This window comes from Anabrus simplex, chromosome 1, assembly GCF_040414725.1.
Source record: "Anabrus simplex isolate iqAnaSimp1 chromosome 1, ASM4041472v1, whole genome shotgun sequence".
Taxonomy (NCBI): Eukaryota; Metazoa; Arthropoda; class Insecta; order Orthoptera; family Tettigoniidae; genus Anabrus; species Anabrus simplex.
The window spans coordinates 1193194585-1193217530 of NC_090265.1; the positions used below are offsets into that span (position 1 = coordinate 1193194585).

Genomic DNA, 22946 nt, shown 5'->3' on the forward strand with positions numbered 1-22946 from the left:
AGGCATCTATGGAATGTCTCAACACAGTAGTGAAACAAGAAACATACCTACGTTATCACCTTTGGAAAATATCTGTTAAGTCTCCTCTGTTTCTTACAGTTTTTTTTTCTTTGCTAGGGGCTTTACGTCGCACCGACACAGATAGGTCTTATGGCGACGATGGGATAGGAAAGGCCTAGGAGTTGGAAGGAAGCGGCCGTGGCCTTAATTAAGGTACAGCCCCAGCATTTGCCTAGTGTGAAAATGGGAAACCACGGAAAACCATCTTCAGGGCTGCCGATAGTGGGATTCGAACCTACTATCTCCCGGATGCAAGCTCACAGCCGCACGCCTCTACGCGCACGGCCAACTCGCCCGGTATTTCTTACAGTTAACTTTTCCTCTCTTCACGTTGAAACTTCTTGTCAATACCACACAGGCGAGATTCATAATTGGAGCTTGTCATCTGCAACTTCGGGAGTTGCTTTCATATGTAAACCGGTAATGAATTCACACCCGAGAAACAGCGAGGCTTTGCGGATTTTCTGTTCACAAGAAGTTTTAGTTTTTTTGGTTCCTGTCATATTAGCTCCCAGCATCAATGTAATCCTTTTCTTACTTGTTTACTGTTCCCCACAAACCATGAATGCCACATTGCACAGTTAATGTTGTACAAAATTTGAGTTACAGAATATTTTTTTTCTTCAAGGGAGGAAATGTTTGCTTCGAGAAATCGAGAAATTCGTGTAATGGAATTTCTAGTAATAGGGAAATAAATACACGTGAAGAATAGGAGAAACAACCGGAAAATTTATGTTACTTCAAAATACTGAAAATTTGAGTAATGGAGGTTTGAGATATCAAGGTTTGACGGTAATAACAAAAATTATGGTTATGATCTTCTTGTCATAATATAATGTCTTTATGTTGACTTAGGGCCTCATTCAAAGAAGTAAATCTGGAAATGATAGCCAGAATTAGGAATGAATAAACAAAAGAAAATAAAGTAAAAAGAAAAATTATTTATGAGACTCACCTCTAATGTCTGATGTAGAACAAGCACTGACTTGCTGGAGGAAGCAGGCAAGGCATGTAAACAAAGGAGTGGATAAGGAACAAGCACTGACTTGTTGTAGGAAGCAGGCAATGTAAACAAAGGAATAGATAGGGAGAAGATGATAGGGGGTAAAAAAGGCAGTGGGAGGGGAAGGGTGAAGGAGAGAAGGGGAGTCGAATGTGGGGCCGAAGGATGCAGAATGAAAGACTGCTGCTGAGAGGAGATTATAAAAGAAAAAATTATTTTTGTCTGAGACATGTTTACTAAAATTGGAATTGAAAGGTCAAATAAAATGTCAGATTTTTCTGAAATTTCATTTAGATTGAACTTAAGATTTGAAAAACTGTTCCAGATAGATAAAACAATTTTCTGTAATATTGAGCAGGGGGCCTTTTTGTATAACTTTGAGAATTTTCATGCCATGGTTGATATTAGTGAACTTATGGTTAGTATCACCCATGTGCTATCCCATGGCCGAAAATCTGTTACATTTCAGGGCATTAACATACTCTGAACCGAAAGCAAGTATGCTGACCATTCAGCCAGCAAGTTGGACTAAAATTAATAATAACAACTTCTTTAGTAATATTATTTTTTGGACAAGATATGTGGATGACACTATTGTGATCATAAGCGAAAGTGAACCTGACGCCATCACCACTCTACCCAGTCTTCATCTCATCGACCCACATATGAAGTTTATACTAAAATCAGAGAATGATAAAAAGCTCAATTATTTAGACCTAATGATCATCAGAACCTAGTTCATTGTGCTACAAGATTTTTAGAAAACCAATGCAAACCGGTAACACAATCCATCAAGATTCCATACACCCATATGCCCATAAAAGTGCAGCAGAACATAGTATGATACATCGTGCTTTTAGCATCACGCTGTCTAAAAAAGAACTTTAAAAAATTATACATCATTTGCAGTATAGCTAAATTTAATGGCTACAAGAAATCCTTTATGGAGAAAATCATTAATAAACATAAACACCAATCTTCAACCACCTTAACAAAAGAAAAAACTCACAATAATTTTTTATACACTTTTACATTTAATAATAAACAAGTCTACCAAATCACAAACATATTTAAAAAGCATGATATCAAAATAGCCTTCCAAACTTGTAACAAAAACTCAACTATTGTACACAGTACCAATTCTGTTAATCATAGCAATAGGTTCACCAAGTCAGGTGTTTATAGACTCAATTGTAGGTAATAATTATAACACATCTTACATCGGTCAAACAAGTAGGAACTTCCATACAAGATACTTAGAGCATGTTAACGCCCTGAAATTTAACAGGGCTGGTGACCTTTCATGTTAGGCCCCTTCAAACAACAAGCAAACAAGCAAAATGTAACAGATTTTTGGCCATGGGATAGCATATGGGTGATACTGACCATAAGTTCACTAATATCAAGCATGACATGAAAATTCTCAAGTTATAAAAAAGGTCCCTGCTCAATATTATGGAAAATTGTTTTATCCATCTGGAACAGTTTTTCAATCTTAAGTTCAATCAAAATTAAATTTCAGAGTAATCTGACATTTTATTTGACCTTTTAATTATTATCTTTAGTAATCATGTCTCAGATAAAAATAATTCTTCCTTCTTCTTCTTCTTCTTCTTCTTGCGTTACGGCCTCTGTAGGACCACGGACAGCTCCTTCACGGATTGCATTTTCTTCTTCTCCTCCCAGAACCTCTTCATCCTTTCTCTTCTTCTCTCCCGCTCTTCTTCCGAGATATTCAGTATCCTCTTCTCTTGTCTACTCCACTGGTGACTCTCAATCCTTTTCCTGCATCCATCCCTATCATTGATCTCTGGCATATTAGTCGGTATGTACTTGCTTTTCCAATTTTCCTTTTCTTCCACCTTGATCCCCAATTCTGACCAATCTTTCCGGAGTTCAACTACCCACTTGGTTCCTGTCTTTCCTCGTGTCCTCGCTGTTGTTTCCCATACTCTTTTCGTCATTCTATCCATATTCATCCTGATTACATGTCCCGCAAACCGTGCTCTTTTCAGTCTGATTTCTTCTGAGATTGTCCTCATGTTCCGGTATAATTCTTCCCTGGGTCTCCTCATCCATCTCTCACCTCCTCTCTTAGGGCCTAGTATTTTCCTCAATATTTTTCTCTCTTCTTTCTCTAGTTGTTCCGCACCATTTCTTCCTAGTGCTATTGTCTCAGCAGCATATAATACAGCATTTCTCACCGTTGCCTTGTAATGTCTGATCTTTGCGTCTGTAGATGTATTCTTTTTATTGTATATATCTCTGGTCATACAGAAGGCTGATCGCATCTTCTTTATCCTCTCTGTTATTCCCTCATTACTCCTATTCCTTCCTGTTATAAATTCTCCTAGGTACTTGAATTTGTCCACCTTTTGCACGGTGCCTTCCGGTGTTGTCCAATCCTCAGTGGTATTCAATGTCTTTGTCTTGTTGTAGGCGATCCTCAGTCCTACCCTTCCGGCTATATTGCTTAAGTTGTTGAGTTGTGTCTTTGCATCTTCTTCTGTCTCACTTACTATAGCTATGTCCTTTTATAATCTCTTTAAATTCCCCTCTCAGCAGCAGGCTTTCTTTCTGCATCCTTAAGCCCCACCTTAGACTCCCCTTCTCTCCTTCTCCCATCCCCTCCTCTCTTACTCCCTTCTTTATCCCCTATCCTCCTTTCCTTATCTACTCCTTTGTTTACATTGCCTTCTTCTTACAACCAGCCAGTGCTTGTTCCCTAGCCACTCCTTTGTTTACATGGCTTACCTGCTTCCTCCAGCAAGTCAGTGCTTGTTCTACATCAGACATTAGAGGTGAGTTTTATAAATCATTTTTCTCCTTTTTCAAATTTATTTTCTGTATGTTCATTCATTCCTAATTCTGGCTATCATTTCCAGATATACTTCTTTGCCTGAGGTCCTAGGTAAACTTAAAGACATCATATTATGACAAGACGATCATAACCATAATCATAATTTTTGTTATTATAATAATGTATTTTAATGTTATAATTATACCTGCAACATTGTCTTTGTCTGGTATACATATGTTTTAGTTATCACATAATCTATTTAATTTTATTTGGCTGAAGATGGCCACTAAGTGGCTGAAACTAGTCCCAAGACTGATGTAATATTATTTACTTGATATATTGTACAAAACAAACAAACCCCATGGCACTAGGCCTTGGCCTACCAAGCTACCGCTGTTCAGCCCGAAGTCCTGCAGATTACGAGGTGTTGTGTGGTCAGCACGACGAATCCTCTCGGCCGTTATTCTTGGCTTTCTAGACCGGGTGATATATTGTACTGTCAAGTTATTTCTTTAAAACAATCAATACAGTCAAACCTCATTCACCTGTTTTACCTTGTACTGCACAACAAAGGTTTTTTTGCTGACTAGTGTAATCCATAAAATCAAAAATCAATCTTCTTTCACATGAATTAAAAAAGTAGAACCCAAAAAAATCATATTCTTCCTTCACGTTCAACAACACTAACATAAATCATATCACAAATATTTTCAAGAAACGTAATCCAAATATAGCTTTCAAAACTGAGAATTACAATTCATCCATTTTTTATAACATACATTTAGTTAATCAACAGAATATATTTTTAATATTGTAGTTTGCAGACTTACATGCAATAATTGCGATGCCACCTGCATTGGTCAGACAGACAAAAGTTTCATGACGTGTTACTTAGAACATGTTAACGCCAAGAAGCATAATCGATTTTCTACCATATGTCAACATGTCTGATTCCAATCATAAGTTTATATCTTTTGGACAAGATATGGTTATCTTAAAAGTCATAGATAAAGATTCCTTGCTCAACATTCCAGAAAATTGTTATATCTACTTAGAACAATATTTCAACCCAACTACAACCTTAATGAAATTTTTTTTAAATCTAATATTTTATTTGATGTAATCATCTCACTCTGTAATGAACATAAATCCAGTACAAACAGAAACCCCAACATCCCAACCAGTGTCACATCACCCCTCCATTCCTCTTCCACTTCCCTTACCCCATCTCTCCTCCAGCCTATACTCCCACCGCCAGCCTCTGTTTCAAACTTGCACCCAGTGTAGGGCACATTACGGTTGTAAAACGATACCCATAAAGCTGTAAAGGCTATAAGTCTCATAATAATATATGTTATTGTTTCTCTTTCCCTTTTTCCTACCCATCAGCAGTCTGACTTTCTTTTGTCTCTTCCAGACATCTCTTCTGGTCTAATAACACGTGATTCATACTAACAGCTGTCTACTTTTCATCGAACTGGGCCAATTAATACAACAGTTCCAGTGTTACATGATTTCCCCTCAGCCAACCTTTATAAGATTTGTAAAAATGTTACATCTCCTTTATTATCCACCAAATTTCAAGTGTAAAACTGGTTGTTCCACTCCTACAGTTTTAGCAATGTGCCATTTGACTTCAAGAACATTTTAACTATTTTCATACAAGATACTAATATTTGTCTATAAATTGGAAGGACATGTGTTTTATTTTCAGTTCTTTGCAATCTAGTGATTACCAAAGACTCACAATTTTTTAAAATGTCTTTTTTTCATCATATTTTAGATATATTTGTATTTTTAGTGTTGATCATTTTTATTATCCATTGCCAATTTTGAGTGACTGAATGGCTGAGGATGACCTTATTTTAAAGGTTGAAACTAGTCTTAACATTTTTTAATGAAAATATAGATTATATTTATCATTAAATGTTGTATTGAATGGGTGGACCCATTGTACCTTTATTTAAACAAAAGTAATGAAGCTTTAAACAGAGAAAGAAATGCAATACTTGTGAATAAGCCACCAGTGACCTTGACTTTCTTATTTCCAATTACTTGGCCAACATCCCTGAACTTCCTCTGGAAGTTTATCGGCAGAGTTCACTTCCACCCTGTATACGGGTAGGTTTAACATCCCTTTAACTACAATACTGGTATTAAGGTAATCTAAAGCACCAAAATATTGCCCTGGAAATAGGTTCTTTACTGAGCTGTTTACCCAAACCTCTCCTAGTTTACTGAAGCATATTTTATTATAACCAACTAAAAGTGCCATGGTTTGATCCCACAACCATGAATATTTCAGCAAATACCTGATCAAGAACACTATGCAAGACATGAACATAAAACTGATGTAAATATTAGGTTATTTTTATATGTGAAAATATTTAATGTTTTTGTGTTGTTGATTCTTTTATTTAGGTAGGCTTAGTGCAAAAAAGGATAATAGTGGAAGAACTTTGTTTACTCTATGGACTGTGCTACCTATACACTTCTTGGGTGTAATAAAAAAAAAGTGTAACCTGTGTTTATGCCAACTCTTAACAAATAATGTGTATGTTTAGTCATCAGCCCGAAGGCTGGTTGAATCCTCAACAGTTCCGCCATGAGCTGTCATAGATGGCCTAGGCATCACTGAAGAGATGTACTAGGGAAATGAGGAGTGAGGTAGTTTCCCGTTGCTTTCCTCACCGAGCCAGAAGTTGCTATTACATATCAGTCTGCCAAGCCCACCGAAATGCATGCACCAACCGACCCTATGAGCAATATTTTCACACCATTCATAGCAGGGACTGGCTGCGTAAGGAATGGCATTACTAGCATCGCTCATACCTCAGTCACTTTCATTTTGTCAAAGCCAAGGATAAGACAGAGACAGATCAATGAAAGTAACAAAATTGCTCTAGCCCATACCAGAAGACTTAGTGCACTGTAAACACTAGGTCCCACCAGCAAAGGCATTAACAAATAATAAGTATAATATATTTCAAAATCCTTACAACTTGGTGACCCTAGACTTGGAGTGTTATAGGAAGAAAGAAGAAAACCAACATGGGGTCAGCCAGAGCTGTAGAAACTATGGGAGGTAAAACTGAAATTGTGAAGGTCATTGTAAAATTGCCTCCATTTTGGGTAGAGAAGCCAGACATTTTTTTTTGCCAGGCTGAAGCACAATTTGATATCGCAAACAACAAAATGTAATTATTTAATAGCCTAATTTGAACTGCGATTTGTTGAAAATATTTGGGACTTGGTTAACAGTTTGGAATCAAATACATTTTCATTGGCGAAGGAAAGACTCTTGATAACTTTCAAAGAAAGTAAAGGGCATCTAATAAAGAAGTTGGGGAGCAAACTAGAGATTGGAAACTTAAAACCAAGTCAGTTGCTCCATAAAATGAAAGGTTATACAGGAGCAAACATTTCAGAAAAAAATTTAAAATTTTATGGGTTGACAAACTTCCTGGAACATTCAAGAAATATTAACCATTTAAGATTAGTAAGTACCAAGACAAGTTGGCTCTGATGGCTGATTACATAATGGAAATGAGATTGGTCAATGAATTTCATGTTACATCCACTCAAGCCATCAGCATCCACTTCAGAAAGTACAGTTTTCCATGAGGTTTATGAATTACTCGTGCGAATTGAGGAATTAGAGAAGGAGTTACGAAAAAGTAGGGGACAAGATAGATGGCAAGGGCGAAGTAGGAGTCAGTCATGTACATGACTGAGTGAATAATATCTGATAGTAGTCTTAATATAAAACTTGGGTTTAGGAAGATATCAGAGAACTTGAAAGACAGTAGGTCTACTGTTCCAACATTTACTGGGAGTGAAAGTATGAAAAATCAGAAAATATTCATACTTGGGATGGACACCAAAGGATACAATCACCCAAGATCAAACCACTTAACATAAACTTCTTAAACTTTTCCTGGTACATGTTTCATATTGCTATGGAAAATGGATTTTAATTGAACTGTTAAAGGATAAAAGAAATATGTTCATTACTTACATTATATTTGATTTTGTAATTATGTTGTTATGGTTTATTACAGACAGTGAACTAAGTGATGATGAGAATTTCATAGGAGGGTTACTGCTGCGCCATTTGCAATTGCTCCAGTTCAATGCCCATGAAGTTTCAGAACTCTTGCTAGAAGAGAATGGTAGCCTTGATGCAGCATCTTCTGTATTCCTTGGAGGAGCAGTCTATCCAACCTTGGCCCTCTTTAATCATTCATGTGATCCAGGAGTTGCAAGGTAAAACAAATATTGAATTTGATTTGTCTGAAATAAGTAGATGGAAAATAGGTGGAAAAATGTAATTATTTGAGAAAATACTCGTTCATCTCATTAATCTCTTGCAGTAACTTTAATTAGTAGTTACTTTTATTAGAAATTAAGGATGTATTGATTGCATCTCTGGGCAGTCAAATATGTAAATGTTTACCAACAAAGAGACATAAAGTAGAATTTACAAAAAAGACTCATAATACAACATAGGGAAAATAATAGTGTATCGTTGAAAAGTAGCAAAGTTCTTGTGTATGCCAAATGGACAAAGATTATTTAACCCTCCAGTACTCGCGCGGAGTTTTGTCACGCCAGTGCTCGCGCGGGGTAAAATGTTACCCCATTACTTCATGTATATTTACTGTAACATAAAAATGAAATTATGCTCTTTTTATGACTCACATGACAAGGGGACCTATAAATAAATAAAACGCAATTAATATAACTCCTATTATTGCCATTAATATATACGCCACACAGAAAATAGATATCTTGCATAATTTCAAAGCAGAAAATCTCGTTCATAATAGCACTGGAGTTCATGTAGTCTTATAAACTAGAAATATGAAAATCAATCACACTTCATTACTATTTGAACACTGATGTTTTGTCTCTTTTAGTCACTATCGGTTTTCTTTTTGAGGCATTCTTCACACACGGTACTGAAATATTCTTGGTACACATACTTTTCGCACAGCACACAAGAGTTTCTGCTTTTCCTGTCCCAAATTCTAGGACATACAGCACATTGTAGGGATGATCCTGGTGTTTTTCTCTTCAAGGGTGGAGTCAGAGAGGTCTGGGAAATTTCTTCCTTAATATTTTAACTCATTTTCAAGGGTTTCACTCTGATACTGTGTGGCAAACTTGTTTGGTCCGCTCTAACGGCTATCCTAGGTTTCACACGTTCTATTGCAATTGAGCTTTCATCAATAAAAAAAATTAAAAATATAATTAGATCCGTAACGTCACGTGTTTACAGCCTAGATCCAGGCAAGTACGATGAAACTTTGTTGTGAGCACTAGTATGAATGTTTTTAGGAGGCACTACGGTGCTCCATTTAGTCACACCCTCACGTCCATATATGTAGTTTTGGCAGGGCCTGTTTGAAATGTCGTCATTTTCACTCCCTGATGTATTGGCACAGTCCTCTTCAGATAAGTCACTAACATCCTGTTCTGAGAGTAAATCATGCTCTGATGTTTCTATGTTGTCCTCTTCACCGTTGTCTTCTGAATACACTAATTCCCTGTCAGATAATTCAGAAAGGAGTTCACGAATTCGTTCCTGGTCCTTGTAAATGTTCCTGGCTATATCACGACTCACATTTATCGTCTGTACTAAAATAGCTACACGTTCTCACAATAAACACATACGCAAGAATGAAAATCAACAAAACATGAGTCTGCCAATTTTCTTCCGCCAGTGCTCGCGTGGGCCAATATGTTACCCCAGGCAACTTTGTGTCACTGCCGGAAACGTACTGACGCACGAAGATTTATGACAGACAGGTCAGGAGGTGCCACACAGTGTCCTTGAAAGGTACACAACAGCCCAGTGTACAGTATATGACAGAAAAAAATCGGCGGCCGTTTCCCAAAGGTTGGGGTAATTTATTACCCCGCGCGAGTACTGGAGGGTTAATTACTTATCTTCCATTCTGAATGAAATATAAGAACGATTAAATTAAATGTTCATTGAAAAATTGTCTGAAGAATACATTAAATTTCAATACATTCAATATTTTTCAGTAGTTTATGAACTATGTGCCTTATTTTTAAATACATAGTACATTGAAACTCTATCTTAATATTGTGACATTGAAGACTGAGTGTGGGGCAGACAGCAACAATGCCAGTAAGAGACGATAATCATGTGTAGCAGCAAAAATGTAAACAGTGGCAGTAGTGAACAGAACAATAGCAATGGCGAATAGTGTTGGCTTGCGAGAAGGAAGCTCTGAGAAGAAGCTGGAAGCTGATTAACAGTGGACCAGGCACCTAGAATGAGCTGGAAGTGAGAACTACTGGAATCTTTTGTGGCCTATATAGAGAGTGCAACTGGTGCACGCCAGTTAGTCTCGAGTGAGTCTGTCCTAAGTGGATCAATCGCGAGTGCAATTAAGCAGCGAGTCCATGACAAGTCACTCATCAGGAATGAGTCTGTCAGACAGCTAAAGGGCTACTAGTTGTGAACTGTTCTGGAATGACACTGCGCTGTGAGATGAAAAACTGCATTGAGTGGAAAATGTGAGTAAACATAAAATTAGTAGTTCAATAAACTTAGTGGATAGCAAAACATGTTACCACTTTGTGTAGTAATTTATAATGTTAAGAAACCTGATAACCCATCACAACTGATGTTGAAAGCAGCAATATTTAATCAGTAGCCTGATTAGTACTATGAAATTTTGAGAATAATTGAAAAGATGGAGTCTGGTTTCCATGTTCTCTTAAATAAGCTTTGTGAACTTAAAGCCAGTCAGGATGAATTTAAAGTCAGCCAGGCCAAACTTTCACAACTTCAGTCCAGTCAAGATGAACTTCAGATAGAGCTAAAACAAAATCACAATGAAAACAAGATGAGATTAAGACAGAGTTGAATGAACTTAAGAGTTGACAGTACAAATTAGAGAAGGAGGTGCATACTCTTGAGGTAAAATTAAAAAATGACATTATGCAGGATCTAACTGAAATAGCAGAAAAGCAGTTCATGGCAATACTCAGATCAAATCCTGTGTTCAAGGCGTGAGGCAAGTGATGAATGAGGTGAAAACAATTCAAGGCAGTACCTCAGATTCTGGAGCCCGGTGTTCAAGACTTGAGACAAGAAATGAGTGATGTACAGGAAGGGTGACGGCCGCTGAAGCCAGTTCTAAGCCCACCAGTAGCAACAGCAGTATAAGCATAGAGAAAGTAAAACATCTGCCCTTCAATAGGAGCACATCATGAATGACATTCGAGACCCCATTCAAGACCATGGTCAAACGCAAGAGAAGAGTGCTGTGCTGTACAACTCATTGCTGGGCTGCATAGGTGAGTGACAAAAATGCAGCGCAGTGTCGAGCAGGACACCGTATATAAAGAGATCATGAGAGTGCTCGAGAAATGCTACAGTAATCACCAGCTGGCAGCCACATACCAAATCCAAGTGAAGAAGAGAATGTAGCATGCAGGTGAATTGTTGCAGGAATTTGCTGCATTGTTGCAAAGGTACAACAGCTGGCCCACAGGTATTAGGTGACTTATCACCTGAGTATATACAGTAGGATGCTGCCAACACTGTCATCGATGGAATTCACGACCTATAAACTTGACTATGTTTATGGCTGATATTGGTCCATATCGACTACTTACAGTGAATCACGGAATTTAATTGGAATCTGACTTGTCAGTATTAAACATACTGTAATAAAATAAACACAATTTCGTACTTCCCGTGCTAGGTCCAGGTATTCCGTCCGATCAGTTGGGTCCCTAAATCTTTGCCAACTATAAGCAGTTTTAATCTGGATCAAAAGCTGCCTCTGTGGATCCGTGGTAGAGTGTCGGCCTCCGGATCCTAAGATAGCGGGTTCAAACCCGGCAGAGGTAGTCGGATTTATGAAGGGCGGAAAAAAGTCCATTCGATACTCCATGTCGTACGATGTAGGCATGTAAAAGATCTCTGGTGATATATTTGGTATTTACCCGACAAAATTCATTAAAAAATCTCAGCCATAGACGCCCAAGAGAGATCCGGTATATTCTGTCTGCCATCTAGTGGGCCTAGAGTAAAACGGAACATCGAAATTGACGAGCAGACAGCCAGATGGCGTTAAATTGAAATGTCTGCACATGTTAGCTGAGACCATACGATTATTATTATTATTATTATTATTATTTATATGGATCAAATCCTTGAGGAGATCCGGTGTGGTGTCGTCTTGGGTGCCTTAGCGGTACTGAACCCGCGGCCGGACTGCATTCGTAGTCGTTACCCGGTCAGGACCTGTTTCCAGCACGGTCTGCTCATTTGAACGACATCTAGGATATTATTATTATTATTATTATTGTGGGTGATATTCGTTGAATTCAGGTTATTATTATTATTATTATTATTATTATTATTATTATTATTATTATTACTACTACTGATATTCTGGACCCCACAGCAAGATGCTAGTCCGCTACTTGGCGGTAAATTACATCTGCTGCCATTGTCATTGCTGACAATGTGACCAGCACCATAGTTGCGCGTAGGCAATTGCGCAGGATTTCTGGCGATACGAATTATGTACTTCCATGCATTATTGACCTTAACCGAGCTCGATAGCTGCAATCGCTTCAGTGCGGCCAGTATCCAGTAATCGGGAGATAGTGGGTTCGAATCCCACTGTCGGCAGCCCTGAAGATGGTTTTCCGTGGTTTCCCATTTTCACATCAGGCAAATGCTGGGGCTGTATCTTAATTAAGGCCACGGCTGCTTCCTTCCCATTCCTAGGCCTTTCCCATTCCATCGTCGCCATAAGACATATCTGTGTCGGTGCGACGTAAAGCAAATAGCAAAAAAATATATATATTATTGACCTCATTATAGAGGTGAACAATATTGAATGGTCAATATCATTCCTATTGTTTATTTCAAATGTGTTTAAATTATTTATATGCCTGGAGAATCTACTGTAATGTTTCGTTAAGTTTTCCAAAGGAAAAGATGGCTCAAGAAAACGAACCCAGGAAAGATTAAAAATGATCGGTTTATGATCAGAATCAAGTACATTATGAACAGTAAAATCAATTGGTCTCAACTCCTTTTTCACCCCACCACCATTAATTTGATTTACCTCCCCACCCCCAAAAACATAAGGCGTATTTCTTTACGTTTAAGGGAGATTCCAAATACCAATGTTCACATCCGTTACCTTCAGTTTTGAGATATATGTATCCCCGTAAAAATAATTCACGTTTTTCACTCCCCCCCCCCCATTAAGTGAATTTTCCGAAAAAAATATTTGTTTCTTTATTAGTAAAGGATCTTGTAAATACCAATTATCACGACTGTAACATAGTCAGTTTTTGAGATATGTGTCCTTGTAAAAGGAATTCAACTCCTTTTCACCCCCGCCTCCAAGATGACTTTCCCCCCAAAATGCGGTTTTCTTTGTTTTTAAAGGAGATCCAAATACCAATATTCACATCTGTAACAACTTTAGTGTTTATTAGATGTAAGTATCTTCAAACAATTAATTCAATTAATTTCTCAATTCTTTCACCCCACCCTTCAATGGATTTTCCGAAATCAATAGAATATGTGTTTCTTCACTTTTAAAGCAGATTCCAAATACCAATTTTCATGTCTGCAATATCTTTTGTTTTGTGATGAAAGTATCTTCAGACTAATAATTCAACTAATTTTACAATTCTAACCCCCCCTTTAAGTGGATTTCCGAAAACAAAAAAATATGTATTTCTTTATTTTTAAAGGAGATTCCAAATACCAATTTTCACATCTGTAACATCTTCAGATTTTGAGATATCCATATCCTAATAAAAGAATTCAATCCCATTTTCAGTCATTTTTACCCCCATCTATGTGGTTTTCCTGAAAACAAAAAATACATGATTTTTATTTTTAATACAGATTAAAAATATCACTTTTCACTTCTGTAACATTTTAAGTTTTTTAGATATACTGTATACATACTCATTTTAAAATTTCACCCCCTTTTTAATTCCCCCTGAGTGGAGTTTCCGAAAACAAATCACCAGTGTTTCTTTACTTTTACAGGAGACTCTAATACCAGTTTTTAGGTCTGTAATATTTAACATTTCTGAGATATACTGTATATATACTCTTTCTAAACATTCACCCCATTTGTCACTCCTGTTTAACCCCAATTAATTGGATTTTCCAAAAATAAAAACAAAAACGTGTTTTCTTGTGGGGTTATCCGAAAACAAAAAATACGTGTTTTTTAATTTTCAAAGGAGATTCCCAATACCACCTTTCAGGTCTGTAATATCTTCAGTTTCTGAGATATAAGTATCCTCATTAAAGACAATCATCCCCTTTTTCACCCTTTTTCACCCCTCCTAGTGGTGTTTTCCAAAAACAAAAACGTACGTGTTTCTTTATTTTTAAAGGAGATTCTAAATACCAATTTTTATATCTGTAAACTTTTAAAGTTTTGAGATATAGATACACTCATTTTAAAAATTCACCCCCTTTTCACCCCCTTAATGAAGGAATATCCAAAAATCCTCCCTTAGCGAGCAGCTGTATCCTCAAATTTCATTTCTTTATGTCCAGTAGTTTTGGCTCGGCGATGATGAGTCAGTCAGTCAGTCAGTCAGTCAGTCAGGACATGTTCTTTTATATATATAGACTAGTAATTACCTGCGGCTTCGCTCGCGTGGATTTCGTAATTCGATCAAAGAAATCGTTCCTCGGCATTGTACTAAGACATTACCTGAAAATTCCTAAATAAAAACTCACCCAAAAATTGAGTTTCATTTACTCCAGAAATTCTTTGTAAACCATGTTTGTGGTATTACCTTTTGGGGTTAAGACGTCCATGCGACATAGAACTGTACATGATAGAAACAGTCTTCTCTGAAGTCGAAAAAATAAATACGTGTTTATTTTTAAAGGAGATTCCAAATACCTATTCCCACATCTGAAACATCTTCAGTTTTTGAGATATACATAAGTATCCCCATTTAAAAAAATCAACCCCTTGATCAGTCCTTCCCCAACCCCCACCCCTATCCGAGAGTATTTTCTGTAAACAAAAATACATATGCCTTTATTTTTAAAGGAGATTCCAAATACCAATTTTCATGTCTGTAACATCTTCAGTTTTGAGATATATGTATCCTCATAAAAAGGAATTGAAACTTGTTTTCATCGCCCCCACCCCCAAGTTGATTTCACCCGCTCCAAAAATGTGTTTCTTTATTTTTAAAGGAGATTCCAAATACTAATTTTCACATCTTTAATTGTTGAGATGTATGTATCCTCATCAAAGGAATTCATCTGTGTTTTCATCCCCCCTCAGCAAGTTGATTCCCCACCAAAATGTGTGTTCCTTTATTCCAAATACCGGTTTTCACGTTTGTATATTTTTAGATTTTTAGATTTGTTTGGTATATATATATATATGTATATATATTCTCATACAAATAATTCAAATAATTTTTCAATTCTTTCCCCCTCTCCCCCATTAGGGGTTTGATCCAAAAACAAAAGAATACGTGTTTCCTTATTTTTAAAGGAGATCCCAAATACCAATTTTTACATCTGAAACATGTTTAGTTTTTGAGATATACTGTAGATGTACTAATTTTAAAAATTCACCCCCTTTTTCAGTTCCCCTTAAGTGGATTTTCCAAAAGAAATATTTGTGTTTCTTTACTTTTACAGGAAATTCCAAATACTGTTTTCAAATCTGAAATACACTTAAGAAAATGGAAATTGCATCACCATGAAGGCATTGGTTGTTTGTGTTGATTTTCAGAATATTTTACGATGCCATGTAGGTATGTAAACGATCAAAGTTTCAGACCCATTGGATTGTTGCTACAGGTCTCCCCACATGATTGGTCGCGGAGGAATCAACTCCAGTATACGGACTCTGGTGTAGCGTAATTGACTTGCAGTCTGTGCAGTAAAGTGTTCCCCGTCAAACATGCCTCGACGACAGAGAAGAGCACGCTATCAACAATTGTCGCCGTTTGAGAGGCCTCGGATAATTGGGCTGTGTGAGGCTGGATTATCGCTAAGGACTGTCGCTGCACGTGTTGGCCGACAGGCATCTACAGTACAACGTGTATGGCAGCAGTGGTCAAATGAAGGTACCCACACTCGTAGACCTCGCACAGGCCCAGCGCGACAGACAACTGTAAGAGAGGATCGCCGCATCATTCGGATGGCCTGGATGGAACCCCATGCAACAGCAGCGCAAATTTCGAGCAGCTGTGGCACCCCACGTTATACAACAAACAATTCGTAATTGCCTGCGTACAGCTGGCTTACGAGCCCGTGTCCCTGCAGAAGGTGTTCCATTGACCCCACAACAGCGACATGTAAGGCTGGCCTGGTGTTGAGAAAGATCGACGTGGGTCGACGAAAGGCATAGGGTCGTCTTTAGTGATGAATCGCGCTTCTGTCTTGCCCGCAGTGATTGCCAGAATCGTGTGCACCAATGTACCGGGGAGAGGGGCCGCCCAGATCTTATTGTCAAGAGGCACACAGCGCCAACACCAAGCATTATAGTCAGGGGAGCTATTGGCTTTAATGTGAAATAACAATTAGTGCTTGTTGAGGGCACTATGATTGCTCGACTGTACATTGATAGGGTACTCAATCCAATGGTTGTCCCTATGATGGCGAACATTGCTAATGGGGTGTTTCAGCAGGACAGTGCCCGGGTTCACACTGCATGCATCTCCAGAGAAGCTCTCCACAACATCATAACCTTAGAATGGCTCGCCAGATCCCCGGACCACAGTCCTATTGAGCATGTGTTGGACATAATGGGTCGACAACTGGCCAACCGTCCTCAGCCACCCACAACTCTGGAACAACTGACCCATGCAGTGCAGCAAGCATGGGCTACAATTCCTCAGGAAGCGATCCAGGGCCTTATTGACTCCATGCCTCGACGAATTAATCAATGTATTGCAGCTCATGGTGGGCACATCCTGTATTGATTGTTGTCCAAACTTGCGGTCAGAGGGTCCTGAAAGTGTAATCATCAAATCACAACCGAACACTTGTCCTGCATGTTCAATTGCAGCAATGTAGCACCACTCCTTCTGAGTGTTGCAATTTTCATTTTCTTCAGTGTATGTTACGTGTCTGAGATCAGTTGCAGATATAATCTTTTTTTAAAAATTCACCCCATTTGTCACTCCTGTTCACCCCCTATTCTTTGGGTACCGGGCGAGTTGGCCGTGCGTGTAGAGGCGCGTGGCTGTGAACTTGCATCCGGGAGATAGTAGGTTCGAATCCCACTATCGGCAGCCCTGAAAATGGTTTTCCGTGGTTTCCCATTTTCACACCAGGCAAATGCTGGGGCTGTACCTTAATTAAGGCCACGGCCGCTTCCTTCCAACTCCTAGGCCTTTCCTATCCCATCGTCGCCATAAGACCTATCTGTGTCGGTGCGATGTAAAGCCCCTAACAAAAAAAAAAATTCTTTGGGTTATCCAAAAACACAAAAATACGTGTTTCTTTATTTTCTAAGGAGATTCCAAATACAAACTTTCATGTCTGTAACATCTTCAGTTTTTTAATTTTTTATTTTTATTTTTGCTAGTTGCTTTACATTGCACTGACACAGATAGGTCTTATGGCGATGATGGGAGAGGGAAGGGCTAGGAGTGGGAAGGAAGCGGCCATGGCCTTAATTAAGGTACAGCCCCAGCATTTCCCTGGTGTGAAAATGGGAAACCACGGAAAACCATCTCCAGGGCTGCTGACAGTGGGGTTCGAACCTACTATCTCCCGAATACTGGATACTGGCTGTACTTAAGCGACTGCAGCTATCGAGCTCAGTCTCTTCAGTTTTTGAGATATAAGTATCTTCATAAAAGGTATTCAAGCAATTTTCCCCCTTTTCTCCCCCCTTAATGGGATTTTGCAAAAACAAAAAGACACATGTTTGTTTATTTTTAAAGGAGATTCCAAATACCAATTTTTACATCTGTATACTTTTAAGTTTTTGAGATATAGATATTCTCATTTAAAAGTTTCACCCCATTTTCACCCCCTTAGCAATGGAATAACCATAAATCCTTCCTTAGTGAGCACCTACACTCTAATATAAATGTATCCTCAACATTTCATTTCTTTACGTCCAGAAGTTTTGGCTTGGTGATGATGAATCAGTCAGTCAGTCAGGACATGTTATTTTATATATATAGATATCTGTCCCATTGTACATGTTTCAAGAATCAATTATTCTCTTACTTAATCGAAAGTAATATATTCCCAAGTCCAATGACTCAATTAAAATGCAATCTTAATAAAATGTTCAACACTACATAAAACCAAACAAGTGAAACACAGCTATTATATAATTTCTATTTTTCTCAAGTCAAAGATCTTAAGCTAACCAAAGTTCCACTCAGATAACTCTGTGTGACTCTTGTAAAATACTATAATATTAATAATTAAAATTAGCACTGTATTATGAAAGGGGTGAGTGACGAAGGTGCTACGCGGCATCCAGCAGGGCACCGTGCATAAAGAGATCATGAAAGCGCTCAAGGAAAGCTCCTAGTGTTGGTCCATTTTTACTAATATCATTCACAGTCTGTCTATTTATAAGTCTTGAAGTATGCTGTTTTAGCTTTTTAAAATAATTCTTGTCGTTGACCCAGTGTTCTCCTAGGACTGCAAATGTAAATTAGCTGTGGCTAGCAATGGATGGCATGGAAGGGGAAAGTAGTTGGAGTGTAAGTCACTCTTACCTGTTATCTACTTGTCGCAAAAAAAGTAATAGTGACTTAAATCTGAATGTACATAGTTTCAGCAGAAAACTCATTGTTTAAATTGGCAAACTCATATGTTACAAACAATGAAAAAAGGAAGATGTAAAAGAGTATTAAATAGTAATAAATCAGTGATATGCCTTTGCTGGCAAGACGTAGTGTTTACAGTGCACTGTGTCTTCTGGCATGGGCTAGAATAAATTTGTTGCTTTCAGTGATCTGTCACAGTCTCCTCCTTGGTTTTGACAATATGAAAGTGACTGAGGTATGAACGATGCTAGTAATACCATTTCTTATGCAGCTAGTCCCTGTTATGAATGGTGTGAAAGTATCGCTCATAGGGTCGGTTGGTGCATGCATTTCAGTGGGCTTGGCAGACTGATATTAATAGCAACTTCAGGCTCAGTGAGGAAAGCATCGGGAAACTACCTCACTCCTCATTTCCCTAGTATGCCTTTTCAGTGACACCTAGGCTATCTATGACAGCTGTTGGTGGGACTGTGGAGGATCAAACCAGCCTTCGGGCTGAATACCCAACATACACAAATCAGTGACTTTTTTCTTCCTATCACGGTTTCAAACACTCTTCCAATAAGAGTTAAGATGTCTCTGAGACATTCAAAGGTGCTGTCTATTAGTAATATCCATTGAGTTGCAATTCTGTCTGGTGTAAATAAACATTCAAAATAAAAGGGATAGCATTTGTTAACTCTTTAGAAATTAAAGTTGTAGTAAACAATCACTTAATTTTAATACTAGGTATTAAATGAAATGAAATAAGAATGTGATTTCAGATGTTAGGTTATATATTCTCATATCTGCTAAATTTCAGAAAGGCTGCTCCCACATAAATATATATGGTAGTGAGAAGGATATCGTTACTCTCCTGGGGCCTGAAATATAATAAATAATTTTCATGATACATGCTTTAGTTGGGTTTGTTGGAACTCTTTGAGTAAGAAAAATGAATAATTTGCCACAGTTTTTAAGAATCAAATTGAATATGCACATTCACATAGTATCGGAATTAGAAAAGTAATGAGTAAGCCACAGTATGGAAACCATCCATGAAAACATGTTTTATACCAACTGATTGCCATTTCATACTGCTTTTATTTATTTTATTTTCATTATCATTATTTTCTTTTTTTGTGATTTCTACAAAAAATTGAACAGTCTATAATGACAATCCACTGTTGCAAATAAATTTTTTCTTCCATTATGAATTCTTGCTATAACAGACTTTTACTCGATTAATATTTTACAAATGACAAAAAAAGTTCCCATCCTAAAATTGGGGTTTGGGGATTATTCGTATATATACAGTAAACCATCCACTAGAAAGTGTGGAGAGCTTTACGTACCTCGGCAGTGTAATATCTCGAGATACACTAGCCACAAAGAAGGTGGCAAGTAGAGTGCAGAAAAGCTCTCAGTTTTACCAGCAAGTACACTCCTCTGGGATCCCAAAGTACCAGCAAAATCAAAGCTGGTGATGTTCAGTCAGTACTTCATACCAATCTTAACCTATGGTATTGAAACCTGCACCCTCACTAAGAAAGACTCATCAAGGTTGCAGGCATCCGAGATGAAGTTCCTTAAGTCCACAATTCAAAAAACCAGACTGAACAAGTTGAGGAATGATGTGGTTAGGAAGGAAGCTGGGATTGTTACATCATTGTTAGATCGGATCAGCATGTCCAGACTGAGGTGGTTTGGGCATGTAATGAGGATGGAGCCAACAAGGACAGCATATGTTAACTTGGAGTGACGTGGGGCAGGGAAACGGATGGTGGAACGACCAAGAACCCACTGGATGGACAACGTAAAGATGAACATTGCAGATCGGGGAAGGACACTAGAGGACGTCATTAACAACAGAACGTATCTCAATAAGACAGAATGGAAAAGGCTCGCCAGCAGTATCCAGGAAACTGGAACTGTAAAATGATGATGATGATGATGATGATGATGATGATGATGATGATGATGATGATGATGATGATGATGGTGATGGTGATGGTGATGATACGGTAAATGAATCAAATCTACTTTCACATTTGTATAAGTTATCAGATTCAAAGTTTAACCCAGCCATCCTCCTTTTACTCCTTATAAACTCTCAAGAGACCTGAACCCTGTGAGAAATATGCAGCAAGCATTTCTTCACTTTACTTGTAACAGATTAGTGGTCCAATTCCTCTTCATCAGTTCTAGTTCATACTTGACCTCAAGAGAATTAGGGTTGCTAAGCCTATGCTGTCCTTCATTTTCATGCTTTTCTTGATTCTTTTCTCTTTAGCAGATAACTTTCATTCTTCAAAAAGTTTGATTTCCTCTTCTTTGTCTTTCAGTCAACATTTCTTAAAACAATTTTTTGCCGATATTGTCTTTAAATTCATCACAAAAATCTACTTTGTTCTTTATAAATTGAATATTTTAAAATATACAGTATACTGTATTATTTACATTACACTGTATATCATAATTGTGAGACATCTGCCTGGCATCCCAGGTGACCATACCGATCCAGATTACAAATAAAAGCTTAAGGTTACAATTTTCCATGCAGGAAACAAAACCAGGAGATAAATTTCTGCTATAACAGACTTTTACTCGATTAATATTTTACAAATGACAAAAAAAAGTTCCCTTCCTAAAATTGGGGTTTGGGGATTATTCGCGTATATATGGTAATTGAATCAAATCTACTTTCACATTTGTATAAGTTATCATATTCAAAGTTTAACCCAGCCATCCTCCTTTTACTCCTTATATACTCTCAGAGACCTGAACCTTGTGAGAAATATGCAGCAAGCAAGCATTTCTTCGCTTTACTTATGACAGATTTGTGGTCCAATTCCTCTTCATCAATTCTAAATCAATAATTAAATGAATTAACTAAATAATAAAAATAATTATTATGATTATTTTGATAGTAAAGATGATTGTGTGAAATGGTTAATCAGTCTCTTAAAACTTGCAAGCAAATTACCAAATTGCCAACTACTGGTTGGTGAATCTGAAACAACTTCTGTGAGCACCAAAAGTTAGGCCTTTGACCTCCCATGTATTACTAGGTAAGTTATAACTTTGACTATGGTGAGGAATGCATGGGTGGCTTTGTCCTTCACCTCTGTCCCTTGCTGAATGTGTTGCTCCATTCTGATGGTTGGGTCCATAATGAGGGCTTTTCTCATTTTCCTGTTGAGTGCCACAATACACAATATCCACTATTTGATGTCTGCCATCCTCAGATACTCAATGTGCTTCTTCATACACTTCGCAGTCAGCTATAATGAGGGATGTAGAGATGGAAGGAAGTACATGATGGTGATGAGTGTTATGAAGTAACTCCCCCTTTTCTGTACTTTGATTCATGTTTTTTAAATCAAATCATTTTATTCTTGCAGATACTTCCTGGGCACATCTGTTATAGTTCGTGCAGTCAAGAATATTGCCTCTGGTGAAATGGTTGCTGAGAATTATGGTCCCATATTCACACAAACGGTTCTTTCAGAGAGGCAGGCTACATTAAGAGACCAATACTGGTTTGATTGTAATTGCATTCCTTGCATTCAAAACTGGCCTCTCTTTAATGACATGGATGCCAGTGTCCTTCGTTTCAAATGCAGCAGCAGTGAAAAGTGTAAAAATGTGATCATAGTGCCATTGGACACCATGGAGTTCATGATACAGTGCACCGAATGCAAGGAATATATCAACATCTTCAAGGGACTTAAAGCATTGCAGGTAAATTATTCTACAGTTAAATGAACACAAGTAGGAAAGTATATTAATATTATTTGCCTACTTACCAAATTCTACAGATTGGTGGTTTAAATAAAAACATGTTCAAATTAAAATTTTATACCTCTACTACTACTATTACTACTACTACTACTACTACTACTACTACTACTACTACTACTACTACTACCACCACCACCATTTGGGACACTCCATATTACTAACCAGGGAAATCAGTCACTCTGTATTAACATGTCCTAATGCCCTCTTATTTAAAGTGGAATCAGTCTTGAATAGAATACCTGTTATCAGAATTTATTAGGAGCCAAACTCTTGCTCTCGCTTTGTAATTCTGCTGATTTCCACTGTAATATGATTTTGTCCATCAGGCAGTCCTGTTGTAGTACAACTTTTGGTACATATTCATGCCATAGACGTTCATCTCATTCCTCACTCAGCTAGGCGCAAAAACATCATCAGGCATTTTCAAATAATACTGATTATTCATATTAGGTGCCCTGATAACTGTCCAATATCATGACTGTGCTGTATGGT

The 22946-nt window shown here is 37.7% G+C and overlaps 1 protein-coding gene across 1 annotated transcript in view; it reads left to right on the forward strand.

The window, feature by feature from the left end:
• The window catches only part of Smyd4-3 (SET and MYND domain containing, class 4, member 3), a 148087-nt gene that overhangs the window by 110351 nt on the left and 14790 nt on the right, over positions 1-22946 (forward strand). Inside the window, exons 7-8 of the mRNA XM_067151401.2 lie at positions 7925-8129; positions 22055-22394. Coding sequence (XP_067007502.1) covers positions 7925-8129; positions 22055-22394 — 545 coding nt within the window. The remainder of the gene's footprint in view (positions 1-7924; positions 8130-22054; positions 22395-22946) is intronic.